The 26280-nt window shown below is 44.9% G+C and overlaps 1 protein-coding gene across 1 annotated transcript; it reads right to left on the bottom strand.

The window, feature by feature from the left end:
- On the bottom strand, positions 1-24455 carry LOC106593773 (TBC1 domain family, member 31). The gene is given in 21 exon segments (XM_045713504.1): positions 1-370; positions 6367-6561; positions 6659-6799; positions 7009-7101; positions 7977-8112; positions 11715-11867; positions 12124-12356; positions 16388-16567; positions 17093-17226; positions 17419-17552; positions 17904-18050; positions 21152-21231; positions 21679-21840; positions 22003-22203; positions 22421-22580; positions 22741-22892; positions 23066-23205; positions 23208-23243; positions 23461-23576; positions 23669-23815; positions 24040-24455. Coding segments are annotated over 21 exon segments (3012 nt in total). The 5' UTR covers positions 24114-24455; the 3' UTR covers positions 1-172.
- Positions 24456-26280: the final 1825 nt, after the last annotated feature.

The following is a 26280-nucleotide window of genomic DNA, read 5'->3' as shown; positions in this document are numbered from 1 at the left end:
CAGAACATTTACATTTTCAACATGAACCATTGGCTTAGAGGAACACTGAAACCTTAGGTGACAGGACTGTGGTGTAGTAGTGTGGGTGGTGGGGTAGAATGCTCAGCATACTACAGATAGATATAGAATGTATAGAGAGGACCTGACTGCCTATTCTCTCCACAACACAGAATCATGTCTGTTCTACAACATATATTTCTATGGGACTGGGCTCACTGAGTGAGTGGTCCTGGCTCCTGCGGAGGTTGTCTCTGTGCTGCTTGGTCTCCTCTTCCTCTTGGCTGAGGAAGACTCTCCGGTTGGCCTCAGCTGTGGCTGCAGCCTGCCTCTCCTCCTCTAGCTGGGCCTTCTGAGACACCACCTCCTCCCACTGAAACACACAATGGCTGAACACACTTCACACCTCACCGTCCCGCTGAACCCACTCCTCCTCTCCCGCCTCCCGCTGAACACACTCCCTCCCTCCTCCCGCTGAACACACTCCTCCCTCCTCCCGCTGAACACACTCCTCCCGCTGAACACACCCCCTCCCCGCTGAACACACCCCTCCTGCCTCCCACTGAACCCACCCCTCCCGCTGAACACACCCCCTCCCGCCTCCCACTGAACCCACCCCTCCCGCTGAACCCACCCCTCCCGCCTCCCACTGAACCCACCCCTCCCGCCTCCCGCTGAACACACCCCTCCTCCCACCATAAATCAATGACACAAGCATGCCCAGTGTAAGAGCCTTCAGTTGATCAAGAGGTACAGTAACTAACAGGACTCTCCATGACCTACTGTATATACCCTCCTCTACATCATCTCTCCTCCTACCCTCTGTCCCTCCATGACCTACTGTATATACCCATCTCTCCTCCTACCCTCTGTCTCTCCATGACCTACTGTTTATACCCTCTACATCATCTCTCCTCCTACCCTCTGTCCCTCCATGACCTACTGTATATACCCTCTACATCATCTCTCCTCCTACCCTCTGTCCCTCCATGACCTACTGTATATACCCATCTCTCCTCCTACCCTCTGTCCCTCCATGACCTACTGTATATACCCATCTCTCCTCCTACCCTCTGTCCCTCCATGACCTACTGTATATACCCATCTCTCCTCCTACCCTCTGTCCCTCCATGACCTACTGTATATACCCATCTCTCCTCCTACCCTCTGTCCCTCCATGACCTACTGTATATACCCATCTCTCCTCCTACCCTCTGTCCCTCCATGACTACTGTATATACCCATCTCTCCTCCTACCCTCTGTCCCTCCATGACCTACTGTATATACCCTCTACACTCATCTCTCCTTCTACCCTCTGTCCCTCCATGACCTACTGTATATACCCTATCTCTCCTCCTACCCTCTGTCCCTCCATGACCTACTGTATATACCCATCTCTCCTCCTACCCTCTGTCCCTCCATGACCTACTGTATATACCCATCTCTCCTCCCTACCCTCTGTCCCTCCATGACTACTGTATATACCCATCTCTCCTCCTACCCTCTGTCCCTCCATGACCTACTGTATATACCCTCTCTCCTCCTACCCTCTGTCCCTCCATGACCTACTGTATATACCCTCCTCATCTCTCCTCCTACCCTCTGTCCCTCCATGACCTACTGTATATACCCTCTACATCATCTCTCCTCCTACCTCTGTCCCTCCATGACCTACTGTATATACCCATCTCTCCTCCTACCCTCTGTCCCTCCATGACCTACTGTATATACCCATCTCTCCTCCTACCCTCTGTCCCTCCATGACCTACTGTATATACCCATCTCTCCTCCTACCCTCTGTCCCTCCATGACCTACTGTATATACCCACATCATCTCTCCTCCTACCCTCTGTCCCTCCATGACCTACTGTATATGTCCTCTACATCATCTCTCCTCCTACCCTCTGTCCTCCATGACCTACTGATATACCCATCTCTCCTCCTACCCTCTGTCCCTCCATGACCTACTGTATATACCCATCTCTCCTCCTACCCTCTGTCCCTCCATGACCTACTGTATATACCCATCTCTCCTCCTACCCTCTGTCCCTCCATGACCTACTGTAATACCCATCTCTCCTCCTACCCTCTGTCCCTCCATGACCTACTGTATATACCCTCTACATCATCTCTCCTCCTACCCTCTGTCCCTCCATGACCTACTGTATATACCCTCTACATCATCTCTCCTCCTACCCTCTGTCCCTCCATGACCTACTGTATATACCCTCTACATCATCTCTCCTCCTACCCTCTGTCCCTCCATGACCTACTGTATATACCCTCTACATCATCTCTCCTCCTACCCTCTGTCCTCCATGACCTACTGTATATACCCTCTACATCATCTCCTCCACCGCCTCCACTCTGTCTCTCCATGACCTACTGTATATACCCTCTACATCATCTCTCCTCCTACCCTCTGTCCCTCCATGACCTACTGTATATACCCATCTCTCCTCCTACCCTCTGTCTCTCCATGACCTACTGTATATACCCTCTACATCATCTCTCCTCCTACCCTCTGTCTCTCCATGACCTACTGTATATACCCTCTACATCATCTCTCCTCCTACCCTCTATGAACTACTGTATATACCCTCTACATCATCTCTCCTCCTACCCTCTGTCCCTCCATGACCTACTGTATATACCCTCTACATCATCTCTCCTCCTACCCTCTGTCCCTCCATGACCTACTGTATATACCCTCTACATCATCTCTCCTCCTACCCTCTATGACCTACTGTATATACCCTCTACATCATCTCTCCTCCTACCCTCTGTCCCTCCATGACCTACTGTATATACCCTCTACATCATCTCCCTCTCCTCCCCCTCCATGACCTACTGTATATACCCTCTACATCATCTCTCCTCCTACCCTCTGTCCCTCCATGACCTACTGTATATACCCTCTACATCATCTCTCCTCCTACCCTCTGTCCCTCCATGACCTACTGTATATACCCATCTCTCCTCCTACCCTCTGTCTCTCCATGACCTACTGTATATACCCTCTACATCATCTCTCCTCCTACCCTCTGTCCCTCCATGACCTACTGTATATACCCTCTACATCATCTCTCCTCCTACCCTCTGTCCCTCCATGACCTACTGTATATACCCTCTACATCATCTCTCCCCTACCCTCTATGACCTACTGTATATACCCTCTACATCATCTCTCCTCCTACCCTCTGTCCCTCCATGACCTACTGTATATACCCTCTACATCATCTCTCCTCCTACCCTCTGTCCCTCCATGACCTACTGTATATACCCTCTACATCATCTCTCCTCCTACCCTCTGTCCCTCCATGACCTACTGTATATACCCTCTACATCATCTCTCCTCCTACCCTCTGTCCCTCCATGACCTACTGTATATCCCTCTACATCATCTCTCCTCCTACCCTCTGTCCCTCCATGACCTACTGTATATACCCTCCTCTACATCATCTCTACATCATCTCTCCTCCTACCCTCTGTCCCTCTACGACCTACTGTATATACCTTCTACATCATCTCTCCTCCTACCCTCTGTCCCTCCATGACCTACTGTATATACCCTCTACATCATCTCTCCTCCTACCCTCTGTCCCTCCATGACCTACTGTATATACCCTCTACATCATCTCTCCTCCTACCCTCTGTCCCTCCATGACCTACTGTATATACCCATCTCTCCTCCTACCCTCTGTCTCTCCATGACCTACTGTATATACCCTCTACATCATCTCTCCTCCTACCCTCTGTCCCTCCATGACCTACTGTATATACCCTCTACATCATCTCTCCTCCTACCCTCTGTCCCTCCATGACCTACTGTATATACCCTCCTCTACATCATCTCTCCTCCTACCCTCTGTCCCTCCATGACCTACTGTATATACCCTCCTCTACATCATCTCTCCTCCTACCCTCTGTCCCTCCATGACCTACTGTATATACCCTCTACATCATCTCTCCTCCTACCCTCTGTCCCTCCATGACCTACTGTATATACCCTCTACATCATCTCTCCTCCTACCCTCTGTCCCTCCATGACCTACTGTATATACCCGCTACATCATCTCTCCTCCTACCCTCTGTCTCTCCATGACCTACTGTATATACCCTCTACATCATCTCTCCTCCTACCCTCTGTCCCTCTATGACCTACTGTATATACCCTCTACATCATCTCTCCTCCTACCCTCTATGACCTATTGTATATACCCTCTACATCATCTCTCCTCCTACCCTCTGTCCCTCCATGACCTACTGTATATACCCTCCTCTACATCATCTCTCCTCCTACCCTCTGTCTCTCCATGACCTACTGTATATACCCTCTACATCATCTCTCCTCCTACCCTCTGTCCCTCCATGACCTACTGTATATACCCATCTCTCCTCCTACCCTCTGTCTCTCCATGACCTACTGTATATACCCTCTACATCATCTCTCCTCCTACCCTCTGTCTCTCCATGACCTACTGTATATACCCTCTACATCATCTCTCCTCCTACCCTCTATGACCTACTGTATATACCCTCTACATCATCTCTCCTCCTACCCTCTGTCCCTCCATGACCTACTGTATATACCCTCTACATCATCTCTCCTCCTACCCTCTGTCCCTCCATGACCTACTGTATATACCCTCTACATCATCTCTCCTCCTACCCTCTATGACCTACTGTATATACCCTCTACATCATCTCTCCTCCTACCCTCTGTCCCTCCATGACCTACTGTATATACCCTCTACATCATCTCTCCTCCTACCCTCTATGACCTACTGTATATACCCTCTACATCATCTCTCCTCCTACCCTCTGTCCCTCCATGACCTACTGTATATACCCTCTACATCATCTCTCCTCCTACCCTCTGTCCCTCCATGACCTACTGTATATACCCATCTCTCCTCCTACCCCTCTGTCTCTCCATGACCTACTGTATATACCCTCTACATCATCTCTCCTCCTACCCTCTGTCCCTCCATGACCTACTGTATATACCCTCTACATCATCTCTCCTCCTACCCTCTGTCCCTCCATGACCTACTGTATATACCCTCTACATCATCTCTCCCCCTACCCTCTATGACCTACTGTATATACCCTCTACATCATCTCTCCTCCTACCCTCTGTCCCTCCATGACCTACTGTATATACCCTCTACATCATCTCTCCTCCTACCCTCTGTCCCTCCATGACCTACTGTATATACCCTCTACATCATCTCTCCTCCTACCCTCTGTCCCTCCATGACCTACTGTATATACCCTCTACATCATCTCTCCTCCTACCCTCTGTCCCTCCATGACCTACTGTATATACCCTCTACATCATCTCTCCTCCTACCCTCTGTCCCTCCATGACCTACTGTATATACCCTCCTCTACATCATCTCTACATCATCTCTCCTCCTACCCTCTGTCCCTCTACGACCTACTGTATATACCTTCTACATCATCTCTCCTCCTACCCTCTGTCCCTCCATGACCTACTGTATATACCCTCTACATCATCTCTCCTCCTACCCTCTGTCCCTCCATGACCTACTGTATATACCCTCTACATCATCTCTCCTCCTACCCTCTGTCCCTCCATGACCTACTGTATATACCCATCTCTCCTCCTACCCTCTGTCTCTCCATGACCTACTGTATATACCCTCTACATCATCTCTCCTCCTACCCTCTGTCCCTCCATGACCTACTGTATATACCCTCTACATCATCTCTCCTCCTACCCTCTGTCCCTCCATGACCTACTGTATATACCCTCCTCTACATCATCTCTCCTCCCTACCCTCTGTCCCTCCATGACCTACTGTATATACCCTCCTCTACATCATCTCTCCTCCTACCCTCTGTCTCTCCATGACCTACTGTATATACCCTCTACATCATCTCTCCTCCTACCCTCTGTCCCTCCATGACCTACTGTATATACCCTCTACATCATCTCTCCTCCTACCCTCTGTCCCTCCATGACCTACTGTATATACCCTCCTCTACATCATCTCTCCTCCTACCCTCTGTCCCTCCATGACCTACTGTATATACCCTCCTCTACATCATCTCTCCTCCTACCCTCTGTCCCTCCATGACCTACTGTATATACCCTCTACATCATCTCTCCTCCTACCCTCTGTCTCTCCATGACCTACTGTATATACCCTCTACATCATCTCTCCTCCTACCCTCTGTCCCTCCATGACCTACTGTATATACCCTCTACATCATCTCTCCTCCTACCCTCTGTCCCTCCATGACCTACTGTATATACCCTCCTCTACATCATCTCTCCTCCTACCCTCTGTCCCTCCATGACCTACTGTATATACCCTCTACATCATCTCTCCTCCTACCCTCTGTCCCTCTACATCCTCCATGATGTTAACCAGCTGCTGCTCCTTGGTGTGGGTCTCTCTGTGTAGTCCAGCCAGATGGTGGTAGTGTCTGTCCCGGTCTGCATCCTCCTGGTCTAGACGCCTCATCACCTCAGCCTGCCACTCGGTGTCCACTCCCAGCTGGCCTGCTTCAGCTAAACACTCCTCTAGAACCTGAAACGTAGAGGAGGTCAGTCTCTCTCTCTCCAATCATTGTTTAATAACCCCCTAGATTTCAGTCTGAGGAAGTATACAGTAGATGAATGCTGACCTTCTTGGTTCCCAGGCTGACGTCAGTGTCGTTGTTAAGGAGGTGTTGGAAGGTGGTCTCCTCAACCTCTGACCTGTGTCTCCTGGTATCCACCTCTGCACTGACCTCCTGAGTCACACGCACCTGCTCCTTGGCCAGTTGCTACAACACAAGGATTACATCATGACATTACGGTCTGGTGAATGAAGATCAAGCCATATTGTAACTGGTTAGCGTTAACATGGCCAATGTTAAATTACGTGTGGTGTCTTAACTTTATGCTGCAAGGAATATAATGTGAATGACAAGATAGTGTTTGTCTCAGGGGCAGGTCTCTGCACATCGTTGCTGTGATGAGGACAGTCACTGACCTGTTCAAACAGCCGTCTCTGTGCTTCCAGCTCCATCTGTCTGACTTGTATATCCTGTACTGCTGCTGCCGTCTCCTGGTCTCTGGTGTTCATCTGGCCCCAACAAACACCCCATTATATACAGTAGAGGACATATAGACACCCCATTATATATAGACACCCCATTATATACAGTAGAGGACATATAGACACCCCATTATATACAGACACCCCATTATATACAGTAGAGGACATATAGACACCCCATTATATATAGACACCCCATTATATCCAGTAGAGGACATATAGACACCCCATTATATATAGACACCCCATTATATACAGTAGAGGACATATAGACACCCCATTATATACAGTAGAGGACATATAGACACCCCATTATATACAGTAGAGGACATATAGACACCCCATTATATACAGTAGAGGACATATAGACACCCCATTATATATAGACACCCCATTATATACAGTAGAGGACATATAGACACCCCATTATATATAGACACCCCATTATATACAGTAGAGGACATATAGACACCCCATTATATATAGACACCCCATTATATACAGTAGAGGACATATAGACACCCCATTATATATAGACACCCCATTATATACAGTAGAGGACATATAGACACCCCATTATATACAGTAGAGGACATATAGACACCCCATTATATATAGACACCCCATTATATACAGTAGAGGACATATAGACACCCCATTATATATAGACACCCCATTATATACAGTAGAGGACATATAGACACCCCATTATATACAGTAGAGGACATATAGACACCCCATTATATATAGACACCCCATTATATACAGTAGAGGACATATAGACACCCCATTATATACAGTAGAGGACATATAGACACATTACACACAAAATAAAAGGATGGTTGAAAGAATGAATCTCTTCTTTCAATATTAAATACTGACTGACTGAAGTGAAAACAGACCTTCCTCTGTATCTGCTCGTCCAGTCTGTGTAGTTCAGTCAGTCTCTGGTCCTGCTGGTGTTTCAGGAAGCGTCTCCTGGCTGCATCCATCAGCTGGAGCTCCTTCACCTTCAACTCACGCTTCATGGCTGTTAACCTGGACACATTACAGACTGTCAGAGAGACTAACCTGGGGACACATTACAGACTGTCAGAGAGACTAACCTGGAGACATTACAGACTGTCAGAGAGACTAACCTGGGGACACATTACAGACTGTCAGGGAGACTAACCTGGAGACACATTACAGACTGTCAGGGAGACTAACCTGGAGACACATTACAGACTGTCAGAGAGACTAACCTGGAGACACATTACAGACTGTCAGAGAGACTAACCTGGAGACACATTACAGACTGTCAGAGAGACTAACCTGGGGACACATTACAGACTGTCAGAGAGACTAACCTGGAGACACATTACAGACTGTCAGAGAGACTAACCTGGGGACACATTAGACTGTCAGAGAGACTAACCTGGGGACACATTAGACTGTCAGAGAGACTAACCTGGAGACACATTACAGACTGTCAGAGAGACTAACCTGGAGACACATTACAGACTGTCAGAGAGACTAACCTGGAGACACATTACAGACTGTCAGAGAGACTAACCTGGAGACACATTACAGACTGTCAGAGAGACTAACCTGGGGACACATTACAGACTGTCAGAGAGACTAACCTGGGGACACGTTACAGACTGTCAGAGAGACTAACCTGGAGACACATTACAGACTGTCAGAGAGACTAACCTGGGGACACATTACAGACTGTCAGAGAGACTAACCTGGGGACACATTACAGACTGTCATATAGACTAACCTGGAGACACATTACAGACTAACCTGGGGACACATTACAGACTGTCAGAGACTAACCTGGGGACACATTACAGACTGTCAGAGAGACTAACCTGGGGACACATTACAGACTGTCAGAGAGACTAACCTGGGGACACATTACAGACTGTCAGAGACACTAACCTGGGGACACATTACAGACTGTCAGAGAGACTAACCTGGGGACACAGACTGTCAGAGAGACTAACCTTGGAACAGGGAACAAGTCTATTTCAGCTTAATTAGTGACATCACATTTAATGGGCTTGTACCAAGTAATTTATGAGGATCAATAACTATGACATGAGAGTCACATTACCTCAGAATGTACTTCCTTCTGAGGATCCTGACTGAATATGATGCAGACACAGTTCTGGCTTGGAAAGAGGGGGACCTAGTCAAATTGTATGTATTCAACTGTGTCTTCCTCTCTGAATCAGCCTTAATCGACATCCACGTCTTCGGCACCCGGGGAACAGTGGGTTAACTGCCTTGTTCAATGGATTCGATCTAGCAACCTTTCGGTTGCTCTAACCACTAGGCTACCTGCCGTCGCTACGCTCTAACCACTAGTCAACCTGCCGCCCCTACACTCTAACCACTAGGCTACCTGCCGTCCCTACACTCTAACCACTAGGCTACCTGCCGTCCCTACGCTCTAACCACTAGTCTACCTGCCGTCCAGTCTACCTGCCGTCCCTACGCTCTAACCACTAGGCTACCTGCCGTCCCTACGCTCTAACCACTAGTCTACCTGCCTTCCCCTCTAACCACTAGTCTACCCGTCCCTACACTCTAACCACTAGTCTACCTGCCGTCCCTACACTCTAACCACTAGGCTACCTGCCGTCCCTACACTCTAACCACTAGTCTACCTGCCGTCCCTACACTCTAACCACTAGTCTACCTGCCGTCCCTACACTCTAACCACTAGTCTACCTGCCGTCCCTACACTCTAACCACTAGTCTACCTGCCTGCCCCTACACTCTAACCACTAGTCTACCTGCCGCCCCTACACTCTAACCACTAGTCTACCTGCCTGCCCCTACGCTCTAACCACTAGTCTACCTGCCGCCCCTACACTCTAACCACTAGTCTACCTGCCGTCCCTACACTCTAACCACTAGTCTACCTGCCGTCCCTACACTCTAACCACTAGTCTACCTGCCGCCCCTACACTCTAACCACTAGTCTACCTGCCGCTCCTACACTCTAACCACTAGTCTACCTGCCGTCACTACACTCTAACCACTAGTCTACCTGCCCGCCCCTACACTCTAACCACTAGGCTACCTGCCTGCCCCTACACTCTAACCACTAGGCTACCTGCCTGTCCCTACACTCTAACCACTAGTCTACCTGCCTGCCCCTACACTCTAACCACTAGGCTACCTGCCGTCCCTACACTCTAACCAGTAGGCTACCTGCCGCCCCTACACTCTAACCACTAGTCTACCTGCCGTCCCTACACTCTAACCACTAGGCTACCTGCCGCCCCTACACTCTAACCACTAGGCTACCTGCCGTCCCTACACTCTAACCACTAGTCTACCTGCCGTCCCTACACTCTAACCACTAGGCTACCTGCCGCCCTACACTCTAACCACTAGGCTACCTGCCGTCCCTACACTCTAACCACTAGTCTACCTGCCGTCCCTACACTCTAACCACTAGTCTACCTGCCGTCCCTACACTCTAACCACTAGTCTACCTGCCGCCCCTACACTCTAACCACTAGTCTACCTGCCGCTCCTACACTCTAACCACTAGTCTACCTGCCGTCACTACACTCTAACCACTAGTCTACCTGCCCGCCCCTACACTCTAACCACTAGGCTACCTGCCTGCCCCTACACTCTAACCACTAGTCTACCTGCCTGCCCCTACACTCTAACCACTAGGCTACCTGCCGTCCCTACACTCTAACCACTAGGCTACCTGCCTACCCCTACACTCTAACCACTAGGCTACCTGCCTGCCCCTACACTCTAACCACTAGTCTACCTGCCTGCCCCTACACTCTAACCACTAGGCTACCTGCCGTCCCTACTCTCTAACCACTAGGCTACCTGCCGGTCCCTACGCTCTAACCACTAGGCTACCTGCCTGCCCCTACACTCTAACCACTAGTCTACCTGACACCCCTACACTCTAACCACTAGGCTACCTGCCTGCCCCTACACTCTAACCACTAGGCTACCTGCCGTCCCTACTCTCTAACCACTAGGCTACCTGCCGTCCCTACGCTCTAACCACTAGTCTACCTGCCTGCCCCTACACTCTAACCACTAGGCTACCTGCCGTCCCTACTCTCTAACCACTAGGCTACCTGCCGTCCCTACGCTCTAACCACTAGTCTACCTGCCGCCCCTACACTCTAACCACTAGGCTACCTGCCGTCCCTACACTCTAACCACTAGTCTACCTGCCTGCCCCTACACTCTAACCACTAGGCTACCTGCCGTCCCTACACTCTAACCACTAGGCTACCTGCCGTCCCTACACTCTAACCACTAGGCTACCTGCCGTCCCTACACTCTAACCACTAGTCTACCTGCCTGCCCCTACACTCTAACCACTAGGCTACCTGCCGTCCCTACACTCTAACCACTAGTCTACCTGCCTGCCCCTACACTCTAACCACTAGTCTACCTGCCGCCCCTACACTCTAACCACTAGGCTACCTGCCTGCCCCTACACTCTAACCACTAGTCTACCTGCCTGTCCCTACACTCTAACCACTAGGCTACCTGCCTGCCCCTACACTCTAACCACTAGGCGACCTGCCTGCCGTGAATGATTGATGTAGTAATAAATTGGCATACATAGATGACTGTATGTGTGTCTGTTCTCTGACCTGGTTCTCTGTTCAGCCAGCTTGCTCTCCTCCTGCTGTAGGATGTCCCTGCGTTTCTCCTCAGCCTGCTGCAGTAACTCCTGCTGGGTGTACCACGCCTCGTCCTCAGCCTGCCTCTGAACCACCTCCGCACGCAGCTCCTGCACCGCCTGCCTGGAGACACACACACACACACACACACACACACACACACACACACACACACACACACACACACACATCTGACACTGTTCTTTGACACAAATACTGAAGAAGGCTTTGACCGAAACGTCCGTGTCAAGCTTTTTCCCTGCTACTGCAAGAAAAACAGAGATAAGATATTAAGAGTTGACTTTGTGTGAACCTTATTGTCTTTGCCGGTGTTCTAGAATGCCACAGAAAGGATAAGATGCCAATGATACAATCTGACCTCTCTCTGAGGTAGTCCACCTCCTGCTGGCGTATCCTCTCTCTCTCCTGAGACTGGTACTCCACTATGTAGGTGGGGTACTTGTTGAAGACAGGGTACTGTCCCCTGGTCAGAGGCTGAAAGTCATCCAGCATGTTCCTGGGGTGGATGTCTGCTGGGGTGCTCTCCATCAGCCTGTATGTCTCCTTTATCACGGCGCTGACGTCCAGGTTGTTACGGTGATGGAAGAAATACTGGGAGAGAGAGAGAGAGGAAGGAGAGAATCAAGTGTGCATTTTTCCTTTATGAAGAAGAAGGTAAATATACTGTAGCTGCAAGAAGCAATGAACAGGGTTCATAGGATGGCAGAAAGGACACCTGGGTAATAGTTTCCTTTTTTTTTTTTAAGATATCAATGCCAAACTTAACATGGTTCCTCATGGTAATGTCTCTGATGACCCTAAAAAGTTCCAAGTTCACAGGCCATTGTGGAGTGGATTTACAAAGGATTTAAAATGGACTCTTAAGTTTTGATTTCCTGATTTATCAATAACTCAGCCGTCTCTAAAAAAAACGTTTTGCTTAAGGTTTACCAAAATGTCCCAGATTCAGGGAAACATATCATGGCAGAATCGCATTAGTGGAAACCAAGACTATTCTCAGGGAAAGCTGGGTTGTAGCTAGATATGTTAAGAGTCGTGTCGGGGTTAAATGTATAGTATTTTAGCTAACCCTAAAGCTAATTTTACTAACCTACCATGTTAATTCTCCTAACCTGCTGCATATGTTCTCTTAACCTGCTGCGAAAAGTCACTTCTTCTAGTCAAAACATTCATCTGATGATAAGACGTGTGCATTTACATTTATTTATTTTTGCTAACATATGATGGGGGTCCCTGGGAAGGGGTCCCTGGGAAGGGGTCCCTGGCCAAGAAAAGGTTGAAGACCCCTGCTGTAGGTCATACGGGGTGATGGATATGAGGGTTTATAACTGCTTATAACCTTGCCACCTATAGGTCAATCAGTACCATTCTTTTTGATCAAGTCAGTCCTGTAGTTTCTGTGTGCCAAATTTGAAGAAAAAAGTTACCAATCTATGCTTGAGATATTTGACCATGTCAAGATTTTTTTAATAAAAATGCAGCTTTGCTGTGAACAACTAATAAATTAGACTAGTGTAACAATGTTAAAATGATGCAAATAATGCTCTGCTCTTCAATATTCATCCATAATATACAATTCGGAGACTGTCGCAGTAGTCATGACAAAAATACATAGTGGCTTATAGTCATAACATGAAGTCATATAAAGGGCCTAACCAATGAAAGTGTCCTTTCCCATGGTTTATATTAAACATCTTACCTCAAACCTTCCCATGGTTTATATTAAACATCTTACCTCAAACCTTCCCATGGTTTATATTAAACATCTTACCATAAACCTTCCCATGGTTTATATTAAACATCTTACCATAAACCTTCCCATGGTTTATATTAAACATCTTACCATAAACCTTCCCATGGTTTATATTAAACATCTTACCTCAAACCTTCCCATGGTTTATATTAAACATCTTACCTCAAACCTTCCCATGGTTTATATGAAACATCTTACCTCAAACCTTCCCATGGTTTATATTAAACATCTTACCTCAAACCTTCCCATGGTTTATATTAAACATCTTACCTCAAACCTTCCCATGGTTTATATTAAACATCTTACCATAAACCTTCCCATGGTTTATATTAAACATCTTACTATAAACCTTCCCATGGTTTATATTAAACATCTTACCTCATCTTCCCATGGTTTATATTAAACATCTTACCTCATCTTCCCATGGTTTATATTAAACATCTTACCTCAAACCTTCCCATGGTTTATATTAAACATCTTACCATAAACCTTCCCATGGTTTATATTAAACATCTTACCTCATCTTCCCATGGTTTACATTAAACATCTTACCTCATCTTCCCATGGTTTACATTAAACATCTTACCTCATCTTCCCATGGTTTACATTAAACATCTTACCTCAAACCTTCCCATGGTTTATATTAAACATCTTACCTCAAACCTTCCCATGGTTTATATTAAACATATTACCTCAAACCTTCCCATGGTTTATATTAAACATCTTACCTCACCTTCCCATGGTTTATATTAAACATCTTACCTCAAACCTTCCCATGGTTTATATTAAACATCTTACCATAAACCTTCCCATGGTTTATATTAAACATCTTACCTCATCTTCCCATGGTTTATATTAAACATCTTACCATAAACCTTCCCATGGTTTATATTAAACATCTTACCTCAAACCTTCCCATGGTTTATATTAAACATCTTACCATAAACCTTCCCATGGTTTATATTAAACATCTTACCATAAACCTTCCCATGGTTTATATTAAACATCTTACCTCAAACCTTCCCATGGTTTATATTAAACATCTTACCTCATCTTCCCATGGTTTATATTAAACATCTTACCTCAAACCTTCCCATGGTTTATATTAAACATCTTACCTCAAACCTTCCCATGGTTTATATTAAACATCTTACCTCATCTTCCCATGGTTTACATTAAACATCTTACCTCAAACCTTCCCATGGTTTATATTAAACATCTTACCTCAAACCTTCCCATGGTTTATATTAAACATCTTACCTCAAACCTTCCCATGGTTTATATTAAACATCTTACCTCATCTTCCCATGGTTTATATTAAACATCTTACTATAAACCTTCCCATGGTTTATATTAAACATCTTACCTCATCTTCCCATGGTTTATATTAAACATCTTACTATAAACCTTCCCATGGTTTATATTAAACATCTTACCTCATCTTCCCATGGTTTATATTAAACATCTTACCTCATCTTCCCATGGTTTATATTAAACATCTTACCTCATCTTCCCATGGTTTATATTAAACATCTTACCTCAAACCTTCCCATGGTTTATATTAAACATCTTACCTCATCTTCCCATGGTTTACATTAAACATCTTACCTCAAACCTTCCCATGGTTTATATTAAACATCTTACCTCAAACCTTCCCATGGTTTATATTAAACATCTTACCTCAAACCTTCCCATGGTTTATATTAAACATCTTACCTCATCTTCCCATGGTTTATATTAAACATCTTACTATAAACCTTCCCATGGTTTATATTAAACATCTTACCTCATCTTCCCATGGTTTATATTAAACATCTTACTATAAACCTTCCCATGGTTTATATTAAACATCTTACCTCATCTTCCCATGGTTTATATTAAACATCTTACCTCAAACCTTCCCATGGTTTATATTAAACATCTTACCTCATCTTCCCATGGTTTATATTAAACATCTTACTATAAACCTTCCCGTGGTTTATATAAAACATCTTACCATAAACCTTCCCATGGTTTATATAAAACATCTTACCTCATCTTCCCATGGTTTATATTAAACATCTTACCTCATCTTCCCATGGTTTATATAAAACATCTTACCTCAAACCTTCCCATGGTTTATATTAAACATCTTACTATAAACCTTCCCATGGTTTACATAAAACATCTTACCTCAAACCTTCCCATGGTTTATATAAAACATCTTACTATAAACCTTCCCATGGTTTACATAAAACATCTTACCTCAAACCTTCCCATGGTTTATATAAAACATCTTACTATAAACCTTCCCATGGTTTACATAAAACATCTTACCTCATCTTCCCATGGTTTATATTAAACATCTTACCTCAAACCTTCCCATGGTTTATATTAAACATCTTACCTCAGACCTTCCCATGGTTTATATTAAACATCTTACCTCAAACCTTCCCATGGTTTATATTAAACATCTTACCTCAAACCTTCCCGTGGTTTATATTAAACATCTTACCTCATCTTCCCATGGTTTATATTAAACATCTTACCTCAGACCTTCCCATGGTTTATATAAAACATCTTACCTCATCTTCCCATGGTTTATATAAAACATCTTACCATAAACCTTCCCATGGTTTATATTAAACATCTTACCTCAAACCTTCCCATGGTTTATATAAAACATCTTACCTCAAACCTTCCCGTGGTTTATATTAAACATCTTACCTCAAACCTTCCCATGGTTTATATTAAACATCTTACCTCAAACCTTCCCATGGTTTATGTAAACCTTCCCATGGTTTATATAAAACATCTTACTATAAACCTTCCCATGGTTTATATTAAACATCTTACCTCATCTTCCCATGGTTTATATAAAACATCTTACCTCAAAGTCCTCTTTGTGGCTGCAGAGCAGTAGTGGAGCGCGGCAGCAGGTGACATAGGAGACCACAGATACCAATAAGAAGGCAGGATGGTTAGAGAAGACGTTGTCAAACAGTTTGAGCCACTCATCTCTGGTCAGCACCTCAGAGAACAGAGTCTCTAACAGGGGCCACACATACAGCTGGAGGAGAGGGGGGGAGAGAGATAGAGGTTATTAAAGAGTTTGAGCCCCTCATCTCTGGTCAGCACCTCAGAGAACAGAGTCTCTAACAGGGGCCACACATACAGCTGGAGGAGAGGGGGGGAGAGAGATAGAGGTTATTAAAGAGTTTGAGCCACTCATCTCTGGTCAGCACCTCAGAGAACAGAGTCTCTAACAGGGGCCACACATACAGCTGGGGGAGAGAGATAGAGGTTATTAAAGAGTTTGAGCCACTCATCTCTGGTCAGCACCTCAGAGAACAGAGTCTCTAACAGGGGCCACACATACAGCTGGAGGAGAGGGGGGGAGAGAGATAGAGGTTATTAAAGAGTTTCAGCCACTTTTCTCTGGTCAACATCTCAGAGAACAGAGTCTCTAACAGCGAATGGAAATGTATCACTGAACGCTTGTTTGTGGGAGCAGATAAAAAACAACCATACAATACTAGTGTCATTATAATACAGTTGTAACGAGAGTTTAAAAGAGATCTCCTGGTCGTCTCACCTGAGAGGTGACTCCACAGTCGATGAGGTGCTGCAGCAGTTCCTTGTCATGGTGAGCCAGAACATTCTCTGCCATGCTCAGTACGTTGAGAGGAGGGTTGGGGAAGTATTCAAACCAGTGCTGGCACCAGTTCACTGCAAAGGACAAACAAAACTGTCGATACCCTATTTTACAACCAAAGTGCAACAACAAAGTTATATAAACAAGGTACACGAAAAGAAAACTGAAAAAGTGACAAATATTCAGCAACTCTAAGTTAGCAAACAGGGCCGACATGAAAGGACAAGTGAAACAGGATTCAGTTTCTAGTACTGTATGTACAGTACCTATAGTGGTGGCAACCACTTCAAAACAGAGCAGTGGGTTATTCTGGAAGAGCTTGACGAAGGGAAACGCCACCAGAGGGAGGTAGTCTGTCTCTCCAAAGATGGCCGCCCAGTGGGCTAGTGCAGACAACACTCTGTAGGCAGACAAGAGATGGAAATGACAGCACTGTCAGATATACCCATCACGATTCATGGAAATGACATCACTGTCAGATATACCCATCACGATTCATGGAAATGACATCACTGTCAGATATACCCATCATGATTCATGGAAATGACATCACTGTCAGATATACCCATCATGATTCATGGAAATGACATCACTGTCAGATATACCCATCACAATAATGAATCATCAAGGACGTTTTGATAAAAATGGAAGAACCATTAACTATTCATAATTCCAGATCATCTGAACGTGCCCATGCCAGGCCAACATGACAGCAGGCCCACAGTGCCAGCCAGGTAAGTGGTAAGTATACCTTTGAAGTCCCCGCTGCAGTTTGTGGCTCTTGATGGGGTATCGCTCCTGGATGCTGAGGTAGGCAGAGTGCAGGCCTTTATCGGTCAGACTGCTGAAGGCTGCGTGGTTCTCTGGCAGACGCAGGAGGGACCTCCACACAAACATCCTGAGGAGAAATAAACGCATGATCATCATAATGGAAACGGTTTACTGTAGTGTATAAAGGAGCACCGTTTACTGTAGTGTATAAAGGAGCACCGTTTACTGTAGTGTATAAAGGATCACACGTTTACTGTAGTGTATAAAGGAGCACCGTTTACTGTAGTGTATAAAGGAGCACCGTTTACTGTAGTGTATAAAGGAGCACCGTTCACTGTAGTGTATAAAGGAGCACCGTTTACTGTAGTGTATAAAGGAGCACCGTTTACTGTAGTGTATAAAGGAGCACCGTTTACTGTAGTGTATAAAGGAGCACCGTTTACTGTAGTGTATAAAGGAGCACCGTTCACTGTAGTGTATAAAGGAGCACCGTTTACTGTAGTGTATAAAGGAGCACCGTTCACTGTAGTGTATAAAGGAGCACCGTTCACTGTAGTGTATAAAGGAGCACCGTTTACTGTAGTGTATAAAGGAGCACCGTTCACTGTAGTGTATAAAGGAGCACCGTTCACTGTAGTGTATAAAGGAGCACCGTTTACTGTAGTGTATAAAGGAGCACCGTTTACTGTAGTGTATAAAGGAGCACCGTTCACTGTAGTGTATAAAGGAGCACCGTTTACTGTAGTGTATAAGGAGCACCGTTTACTGTAGTGTATAAGGAGCACCGTTTACTGTAGTGTATAAAGGAGCACCGTTTACTGTAGTGTATAAAGGAGCACCGTTTACTGTAGTGTATAAAGGAGCACCGTTTACTGTAGTGTATAAAGGAGCACCGTTTACTGTAGTGTATAAAGGAGCACCGTTTACTGTAGTGTATAAAGGAGCACCGTTTACTGTAGTGTATAAAGGAGCACCGTTTACTGTAGTGTATAAAGGAGCACCGTTTACTGTAGTGTATAAAGGAGCACCGTTTACTGTAGTGTATAAAGGAGCACCGTTTACTGTAGTGTATAAAGGAGCACCGTTTACTGTAGTGTATAAAGGAGCACCGTTCACTGTAGTGTATAAAGGAGCACCGTTCACTGTAGTGTATAAAGGAGCACCGTTCACTGTAGTGTATAAAGGAGCACCGTTCACTGTAGTGTATAAAGGAGCACCGTTTACTGTAGTGTATAAAGAGCACCGTTTACTGTAGTGTATAAAGGAGCACCGTTTACTGTAGTGTATAAAGGAGCACCGTTTACTGTAGTGTATAAAGGAGCACCGTTTACTGTAGTGTATAAAGGAGCACCGTTTACTGTAGTGTATAAAGGAGCACCGTTTACTGTAGTGTATAAAGGAGCACCGTTTACTGTAGTGTATAAAGGAGCACCGTTTACTGTAGTGTATAAAGGAGCACCGTTTACTGTAGTGTATAAAGGAGCACCGTTTACTGTAGTGTATAAAGGAGCACCGTTTACTGTAGTGTATAAAGGAGCACCGTTTACTGTAGTGTATAAAGGAGCACCGTTTACTGTAGTGTATAAAGGAGCACCGTTTACTGTAGTGTATAAAGGAGCACCGTTTACTGTAGTGTATAAAGGAGCACCGTTTACTGTAGTGTATAAAGGAGCACCGTTTACTGTAGTGTATAAAGGAGCACCGTTTACTGTAGTGTATAAAGGAGCACCGTTTACTGTAGTGTATAAAGGAGCACCGTTTACTGTAGTGTATAAAGGAGCACCGTTTACTGTAGTGTATAAAGGAGCACCGTTTACTGTAGTGTATAAAGGAGCACCGTTTACTGTAGTGTATAAAGGAGCACCGTTTACTGTAGTGTATAAAGGAGCACCGTTTACTGTAGTGTATAAAGGAGCACCGTTTACTGTAGTGTATAAAGGAGCACCGTTTACTGTAGTGTATAAAGGAGCACCGTTTACTGTAGTGTATAAAGGAGCACCGTTTACTGTAGTGTATAAAGGAGCACCGTTTACTGTAGTGTATAAAGGAGCACCGTTTACTGTAGTGTATAAAGGAGCACCGTTTACTGTAGTGTATAAAGGAGCACCGTTTACTGTAGTGTATAAAGGAGCACCGTTTACTGTAGTGTATAAAGGAGCACCGTTTACTGTAGTGTATAAAGGAGCACCGTTCACTGTAGTGTATAAAGGAGCACCGTTCACTGTAGTGTATAAAGGAGCACCGTTCACTGTAGTGTATAAAGGAGCACCGTTTACTGTAGTGTATAAAGAGCACCGTTTACTGTAGTGTATAAAGGAGCACCGTTTACTGTAGTGTATAAAGGAGCACCGTTTACTGTAGTGTATAAAGGAGCACCGTTTACTGTAGTGTATAAAGGAGCACCGTTTACTGTAGTGTATAAAGGAGCACCGTTTACTGTAGTGTATAAAGGAGCACCGTTTACTGTAGTGTATAAAGGAGCACCGTTTACTGTAGTGTATAAAGGAGCACCGTTTACTGTAGTGTATAAAGGAGCACCGTTTACTGTAGTGTATAAAGGAGCACCGTTTACTGTAGTGTATAAAGGAGCACCGTTTACTGTAGTGTATAAAGGAGCACCGTTTACTGTAGTGTATAAAGGAGCACCGTTTACTGTAGTGTATAAAGGAGCACCGTTTACTGTAATGTATAAAGGAGCACCGTTTACTGTAGTGTATAAAGGAGCACCGTTTACTGTAGTGTATAAAGGAGCACCGTTTACTGTAGTGTATAAAGGAGCACCGTTTACTGTAGTGTATAAAGGAGCACCGTTTACTGTAGTGTATAAAGGAGCACCGTTTACTGTAGTGTATAAAGGAGCACCGTTTACTGTAGTGTATAAAGGAGCACCGTTTACTGTAGTGTATAAAGGAGCACCGTTTACTGTAGTGTATAAAGGAGCACCGTTTACTGTAGTGTATAAAGGAGCACTGTTTACTGTAGTGTATAAAGGAGCACCGTTTACTGTAGTGTATAAAGGAGCACCGTTTACTGTAGTGTATAAAGGAGCACCGTTTACTGTAGTGTATAAAGGAGCACCGTTTACTTTAGTGTATAAAGGAGCACCGTTTACTGTAGTGTATAAAGGAGCACCGTTTACTGTAGTGTATAAAGAGCACATTTGTATGTTGCTGCCCCTCATTAAAACTGTGACACCTTGGCCCTGATTCCTGATTTGTAGTTAGTTACCTGTATTTAGCTGGATATTCTCCAAATGCCTTCAGTAACGTCACAAGTCTCTTCTTGTTTAGACCGTCAGGCAGTTCATTCTGAAAAAGAAAATCCACAAATCAGTTGAACGCCTCACTTGATTCAAAAGAACATCATTCAAAATTTGGATGAGGAAAACCAATGGTAAAATCACGAGACAGCACGGCTCCAGACCAGAGAACTAAATAAGGTCATGCTATTATACGGTCACTATGAGATTATACCACAAGTATCTATGCTTCTGTCTGCCATGTGTTTCTGCATGCTCTACAGATGTAGGCTCTTAATTTGAGGCAGTTTGCTACAGAGGGAAAATAATCCTGGAGCAACAGGAAATGTACATTATAATATGGATTATAATTAATGGACATTTTTTGTACGGGTCGAAATATGACATTTTCAAGGGGCAATTACAAACTTGAGAAGCCTTTTAAAACCTTGAATACAAGTTCGCATTTCCTGTTGTGCAACAAAAGAGTGATCCAATGAATATCCTACATCTGTACCTCTTTATCCTCTGTCATGGGGACAGCTGGAGGACTCAGGACTTTGGTCTTGACTCGTCGACCAGAGGTTTTGGCCGGCCGCTGGACCGCTTCTGACTTCACCTTCATCGTCAGAGCCGAACACTCTCCACCAGACACCACTTTGACCAGGGACGGAGGAGGCTAGGAGAGGATGACGAGTGGCTCAGGGGAAGGCAGAAACATGACTGATGTGTGCTAATCTTAAAAACTACACAGATGAAACAAAGCTGCCTGGGTCATTTAGCAAAATTCAAGGACACGTGTCAGATGAACAGCCTTTTTAATCATTCTGATGATTGCTACCTTGTTGTAGTCCTGGGTCAGACACTGAACACTGTAGATGTTCAGGCTGCCATTATCCATTATCGTGGCAATATGGCGTCCGTTGGGACTGACAGTGGCTGCGGTGATGGCGTCATCATGGGATCCGATGTTGAAGAGCAGCTTGCAGGTCTGGATGTTGATGAAACGCATCACACCATCCTGACTCAGCACCCCAAGAGTCTGAAGAACAAAAACTAAATGTTTTCTCATTTACCAACCACCGAGACAAATAAAGCATGTTCTCCAAAATACATCAGTATCAGATAGCATTGGCTGTACATTGGCTGCTTTCTTGGCAAGGGTTCACTTGAAAAAGAGATGTAAAACTCAACGTGACTTCCGTGGTTAAATAAAGGATGAATAAATAGAATGAATGAATGAATGAATGAATACATACCTGGCTGGCCCCACCATCGAAGCTGTCTGGTAGGAACTCCAGCTGTCTGACAGTGCGGACCTTGGGAGGCATCTGGACCACTCTAAGCAGCTGCCTGGTGTCCAGACACCACAGATGGAGAAGGTTGGATCTGCCCCCTGCAGCCAGAATCTTCCCATCACTTTGAAGAGAACACAGATGGTTTTAGGAGGACATTACTGGTACTGAACATCTGCTTTGTTGTTCAGGGCTTATCTGTAATAGTCATAGCCACACAGACAAACACACTTTTCTATATTAGACTTCCACTTCCACTCAACCTTTCAAAAACACACACACACCGTGTGACAGCAAATGCCTTGTAGTGTATCCTGGGTCCCTCATCAGGAACAGGCAGCTGGTATTTGCAGAACAACGTGTCACTCTCCCAGGCAAAGATGGAGTCATCGTTGAAACAGCTGAGGATGGTGTTACTCAGAGGAAGAAAGAACACCTAGGAAAAAAATAACACACACAGTTCAAATGAATTTTCACAAATTCAGATAAATTGTTTAGAGTTCTAGAAAATGTAAAATATAAAAAGGCACTGTGTGAATTTTTCCATTATGTATTCATTGTATTGTCAAATCGGAAAATGAAATGATTCAGTTCTGTAAATGATCTAACCCTCTGTATGCCGACAGATTGACGGACATTGAGTTTCCTCTTCCTCTGGAAGGTGTCCAGGTCCCAGAGCTGAGCCGTGTCAGCTGACGTACTGATGGCGTAGCGGCCAGAGCCATGGACCGACACGGAGGATACCGCCCCTCGTGACCCCGCATCCAGCTCACCAGCTGCTTCGTATCTGACGGAATCAAACAATCAATCAATCTGTTTATTGTTCCAATTGGCAAACACCCGGCAAAAACGCCATTATCTGATGGAATCATTGGTCTTTCAATGTACTGGAAGTTTGGGTACACAGGCAAATACACCACAGAAGATGACTTTACCCTCCTCAATCAGCTAATCAATTCCTAACCTTTTGGAAAACAATTATGCAGCAATGTAAGGAGTCATACCTTTGTCAAAGCACTTGATGGAGTAGTCTGCAAGAGCAACCAAGAATTCCGTTGTTCTGCGCAAGTTGAAAGCCAAGGCAGTGCAAGCTTGACCAGTTTTCTGAACAAGTCTAAACCTGGAGAGAGACAGAACAGGTATGAGCACAGCCTGCACCAGTAAGAGTATTGCAATGCAATATTGTGGTGTTGACAGTGTGACATACTGCACCTGTTTCTAGTGATGTCAAAGACATAAATATTCCCATGGTGGTCTCCAGCCAGGAAAGAGTCCCCAGTAGTGTCAAAGGTGACATGAAGGAAGCGGACTGTTTTGGACTGGTAGGCAGCTGCACTGCGAATCACTGTGACCATGACCCTGTTAAAGCAAAAACGGTTATTATGGTCTACATACAAGATGCACGTCTAGCTGTCAGACAAGAATGCAAAGCACAGCTTCTATTCAAGATATGCAGAAACAAACAATAACAATCCCCTCTCGTTTACGATCAACAACACTCAACAGCCAGGCTTCACTATCACAAGGTGATGGAGACTCAACAAGTGGGTTATGAGCTAACATTATCCTTTGCAACGACCTACCCAGTATTACTTGGTGTTGGTTTTCGATGCCATACTTTTCCCTCCTCCTTGTTTCCAATGTCGGTCGTTTGCATTTTTTTTTTATGAGCAGAATTGGGGATATGATACGTTTGGATCTAGCTAGCTAGCGAGTTAGCAGTGGTAACTAATTCACAGTTGATTAGCAAGCCGGCTAGCCTGAATACCAGCCTATCGTCTGGCGGTCTGTACAGCGCGAAATTTGAAAGAACACGTTATTGCTGGTCTCCAATCGCAAGAAGAGCATTCACAAGCATATTATCGAGCAGTCAATATCCCGCTAAATGATTTATTGAGAACAAAACTCAAATGAAAGCCATAGTTATAAATCTGTCTTCAGTTAAAAAGTTGTCAGCGGTTATCTTGTCGCTTCTTGAATGACGTCAAGAATGGGATGTAAACAGTAGCAGGAATTGTGGTTACTGGAGTTCTCTACGATCAAATAGGATAAATTGGAGGATTGGAGGTTTGAAACCTCTCTGTGTAGATGTACCACAGTTAAAAAGTTACAAGAGAGAAAAAACTAATAAATGTGATTGTTCTAAAGTCATTACTGCTAATTATAAGGGGGTGGATAACATAGCCATAGGCCATGAAGGTGGACAAGGACCAATGCCATGTCAAGTTTTGGTTTAGCAAAAAGTATGATAGGTGGACACTTTCTCAAGGTGATCACAATACAATACAATATCAAATGTATCTAGCTAGCTACAGTATTTCACACCTGTCTTGTTTGCCTGCACTTTTAGCTACGCGGTTCTAATTATATACACTAACGTTGCTTTCAATTGTATTGAGACAAAATATCTTAAAGGATCATATTATTAAACAGACTTTCCAAAAGTGGGTCTGTTGTAGACCCACTTTCTCTCTGCTGACCTCATGTCAAAATAAAAGTCCTGCACGTGCACCATAAGTGGTCAAAAAAGGAATAACTTGTGGGGGGCTTTTATTTTGACATTAAGTAAGCAGAGAGGAAGTGGGTCTACAACATACCCACGTTTGGTAAGTGTGTTTAATAATACGATCCTTTAGATATTTTGTCTCAAATTCCCCAGCCATAATGACCAACCGTCCTGCCCACCGGCACAGTAGGTTCAAATGCCATTGTATTTAACTTCTGGCTTCCCACGGTATGTTTTTGCGCAACCGGCCTCCCAACTGCAGACTGTGTGTAACCATGTCAGCCCAAGACCTCCATATCCGTCTTCTTCACCTACTGGATCGTCTGAGACCAGCCACCCGGACAGCTGATGAAACTGGGGGTTTGCACAACCAAAGAATTTCTGCACAAACTGTCAGAAATCGTCTCAGGGAAGCTCATCTGCGTGATCATCGTCCTCACCAGGGTTTTGTCCAGTGGAGGCTGCTGAGGGGAGGACGGCTCATTATAATGGCTGGAACAGAGCAAATGAAATGGGAACATGTGTTTGATGTATTTGATACCATTACACCTATTCTGCTCCAGCCATTACCACGAGCCCGTTCGCCACAATTAAGTTGCCACCAACCTCCTGTGGTCTTGACCTGACTGCAGTCAGTGGGCAAATGCTTACCTTCGATGGATAAATCCCGGTTTCAACTGTACCGGACAGATGACGTCGTGTGGGCAAGCGGTTTGCCGATGTCAACGTTGTGAACAGAGTGCCCAATGGTGGGGTTATGGTATGGGCAGGCATAAGCTACGGACAACAAACACAATTGCATTTTATCAATGGCAACTTGAATGCACAGAGATGCCATAACGAGATCATGAGGCCCATTATCGTGCCATTCATTCGCCGCCATCACCTCATGTTTCAGCATGATAATGCACAGCCCCATGTCACAAGGATCTGTACACAATTCCTGGAAGATGAAAATGTCCCAGTTTTTCCATGGCCTGCATACTCACCTGACATGTCAACCATTGAGCATGTTTGGGATGCTCTGGATCGACGTGTACAACAGTGTGTTCCAGTTCCTGCCAATATCCAGCAAATTCGCACAGCCATTGAAGAGAAGTGGGAAAACATTCCACAATCAACAGCCTAGTCAACTCTATGCAAAGGGAATGTGTCACGCTGCATGAGGCAAATGGTGGTGTCATCAGCTACGGATCGGTTTTCTGATCCACGCCCCTACCTTTTTTTAAAGGTTTCTTTGACCAACAGATGCATACAGTGAGGGAAAAAAGTATTTGATCCCCTGCTGATTTTGTACGTTTGCCCACTGACAAAGAAA

This window comes from Salmo salar, unplaced genomic scaffold, assembly GCF_905237065.1.
Source record: "Salmo salar unplaced genomic scaffold, Ssal_v3.1, whole genome shotgun sequence".
NCBI lineage: Eukaryota > Metazoa > Chordata > Actinopteri > Salmoniformes > Salmonidae > Salmo > Salmo salar.
The sequence above is the reverse complement of the archived record's forward strand: the minus strand, read 5'-3'. Positions and strand labels throughout refer to the sequence as shown.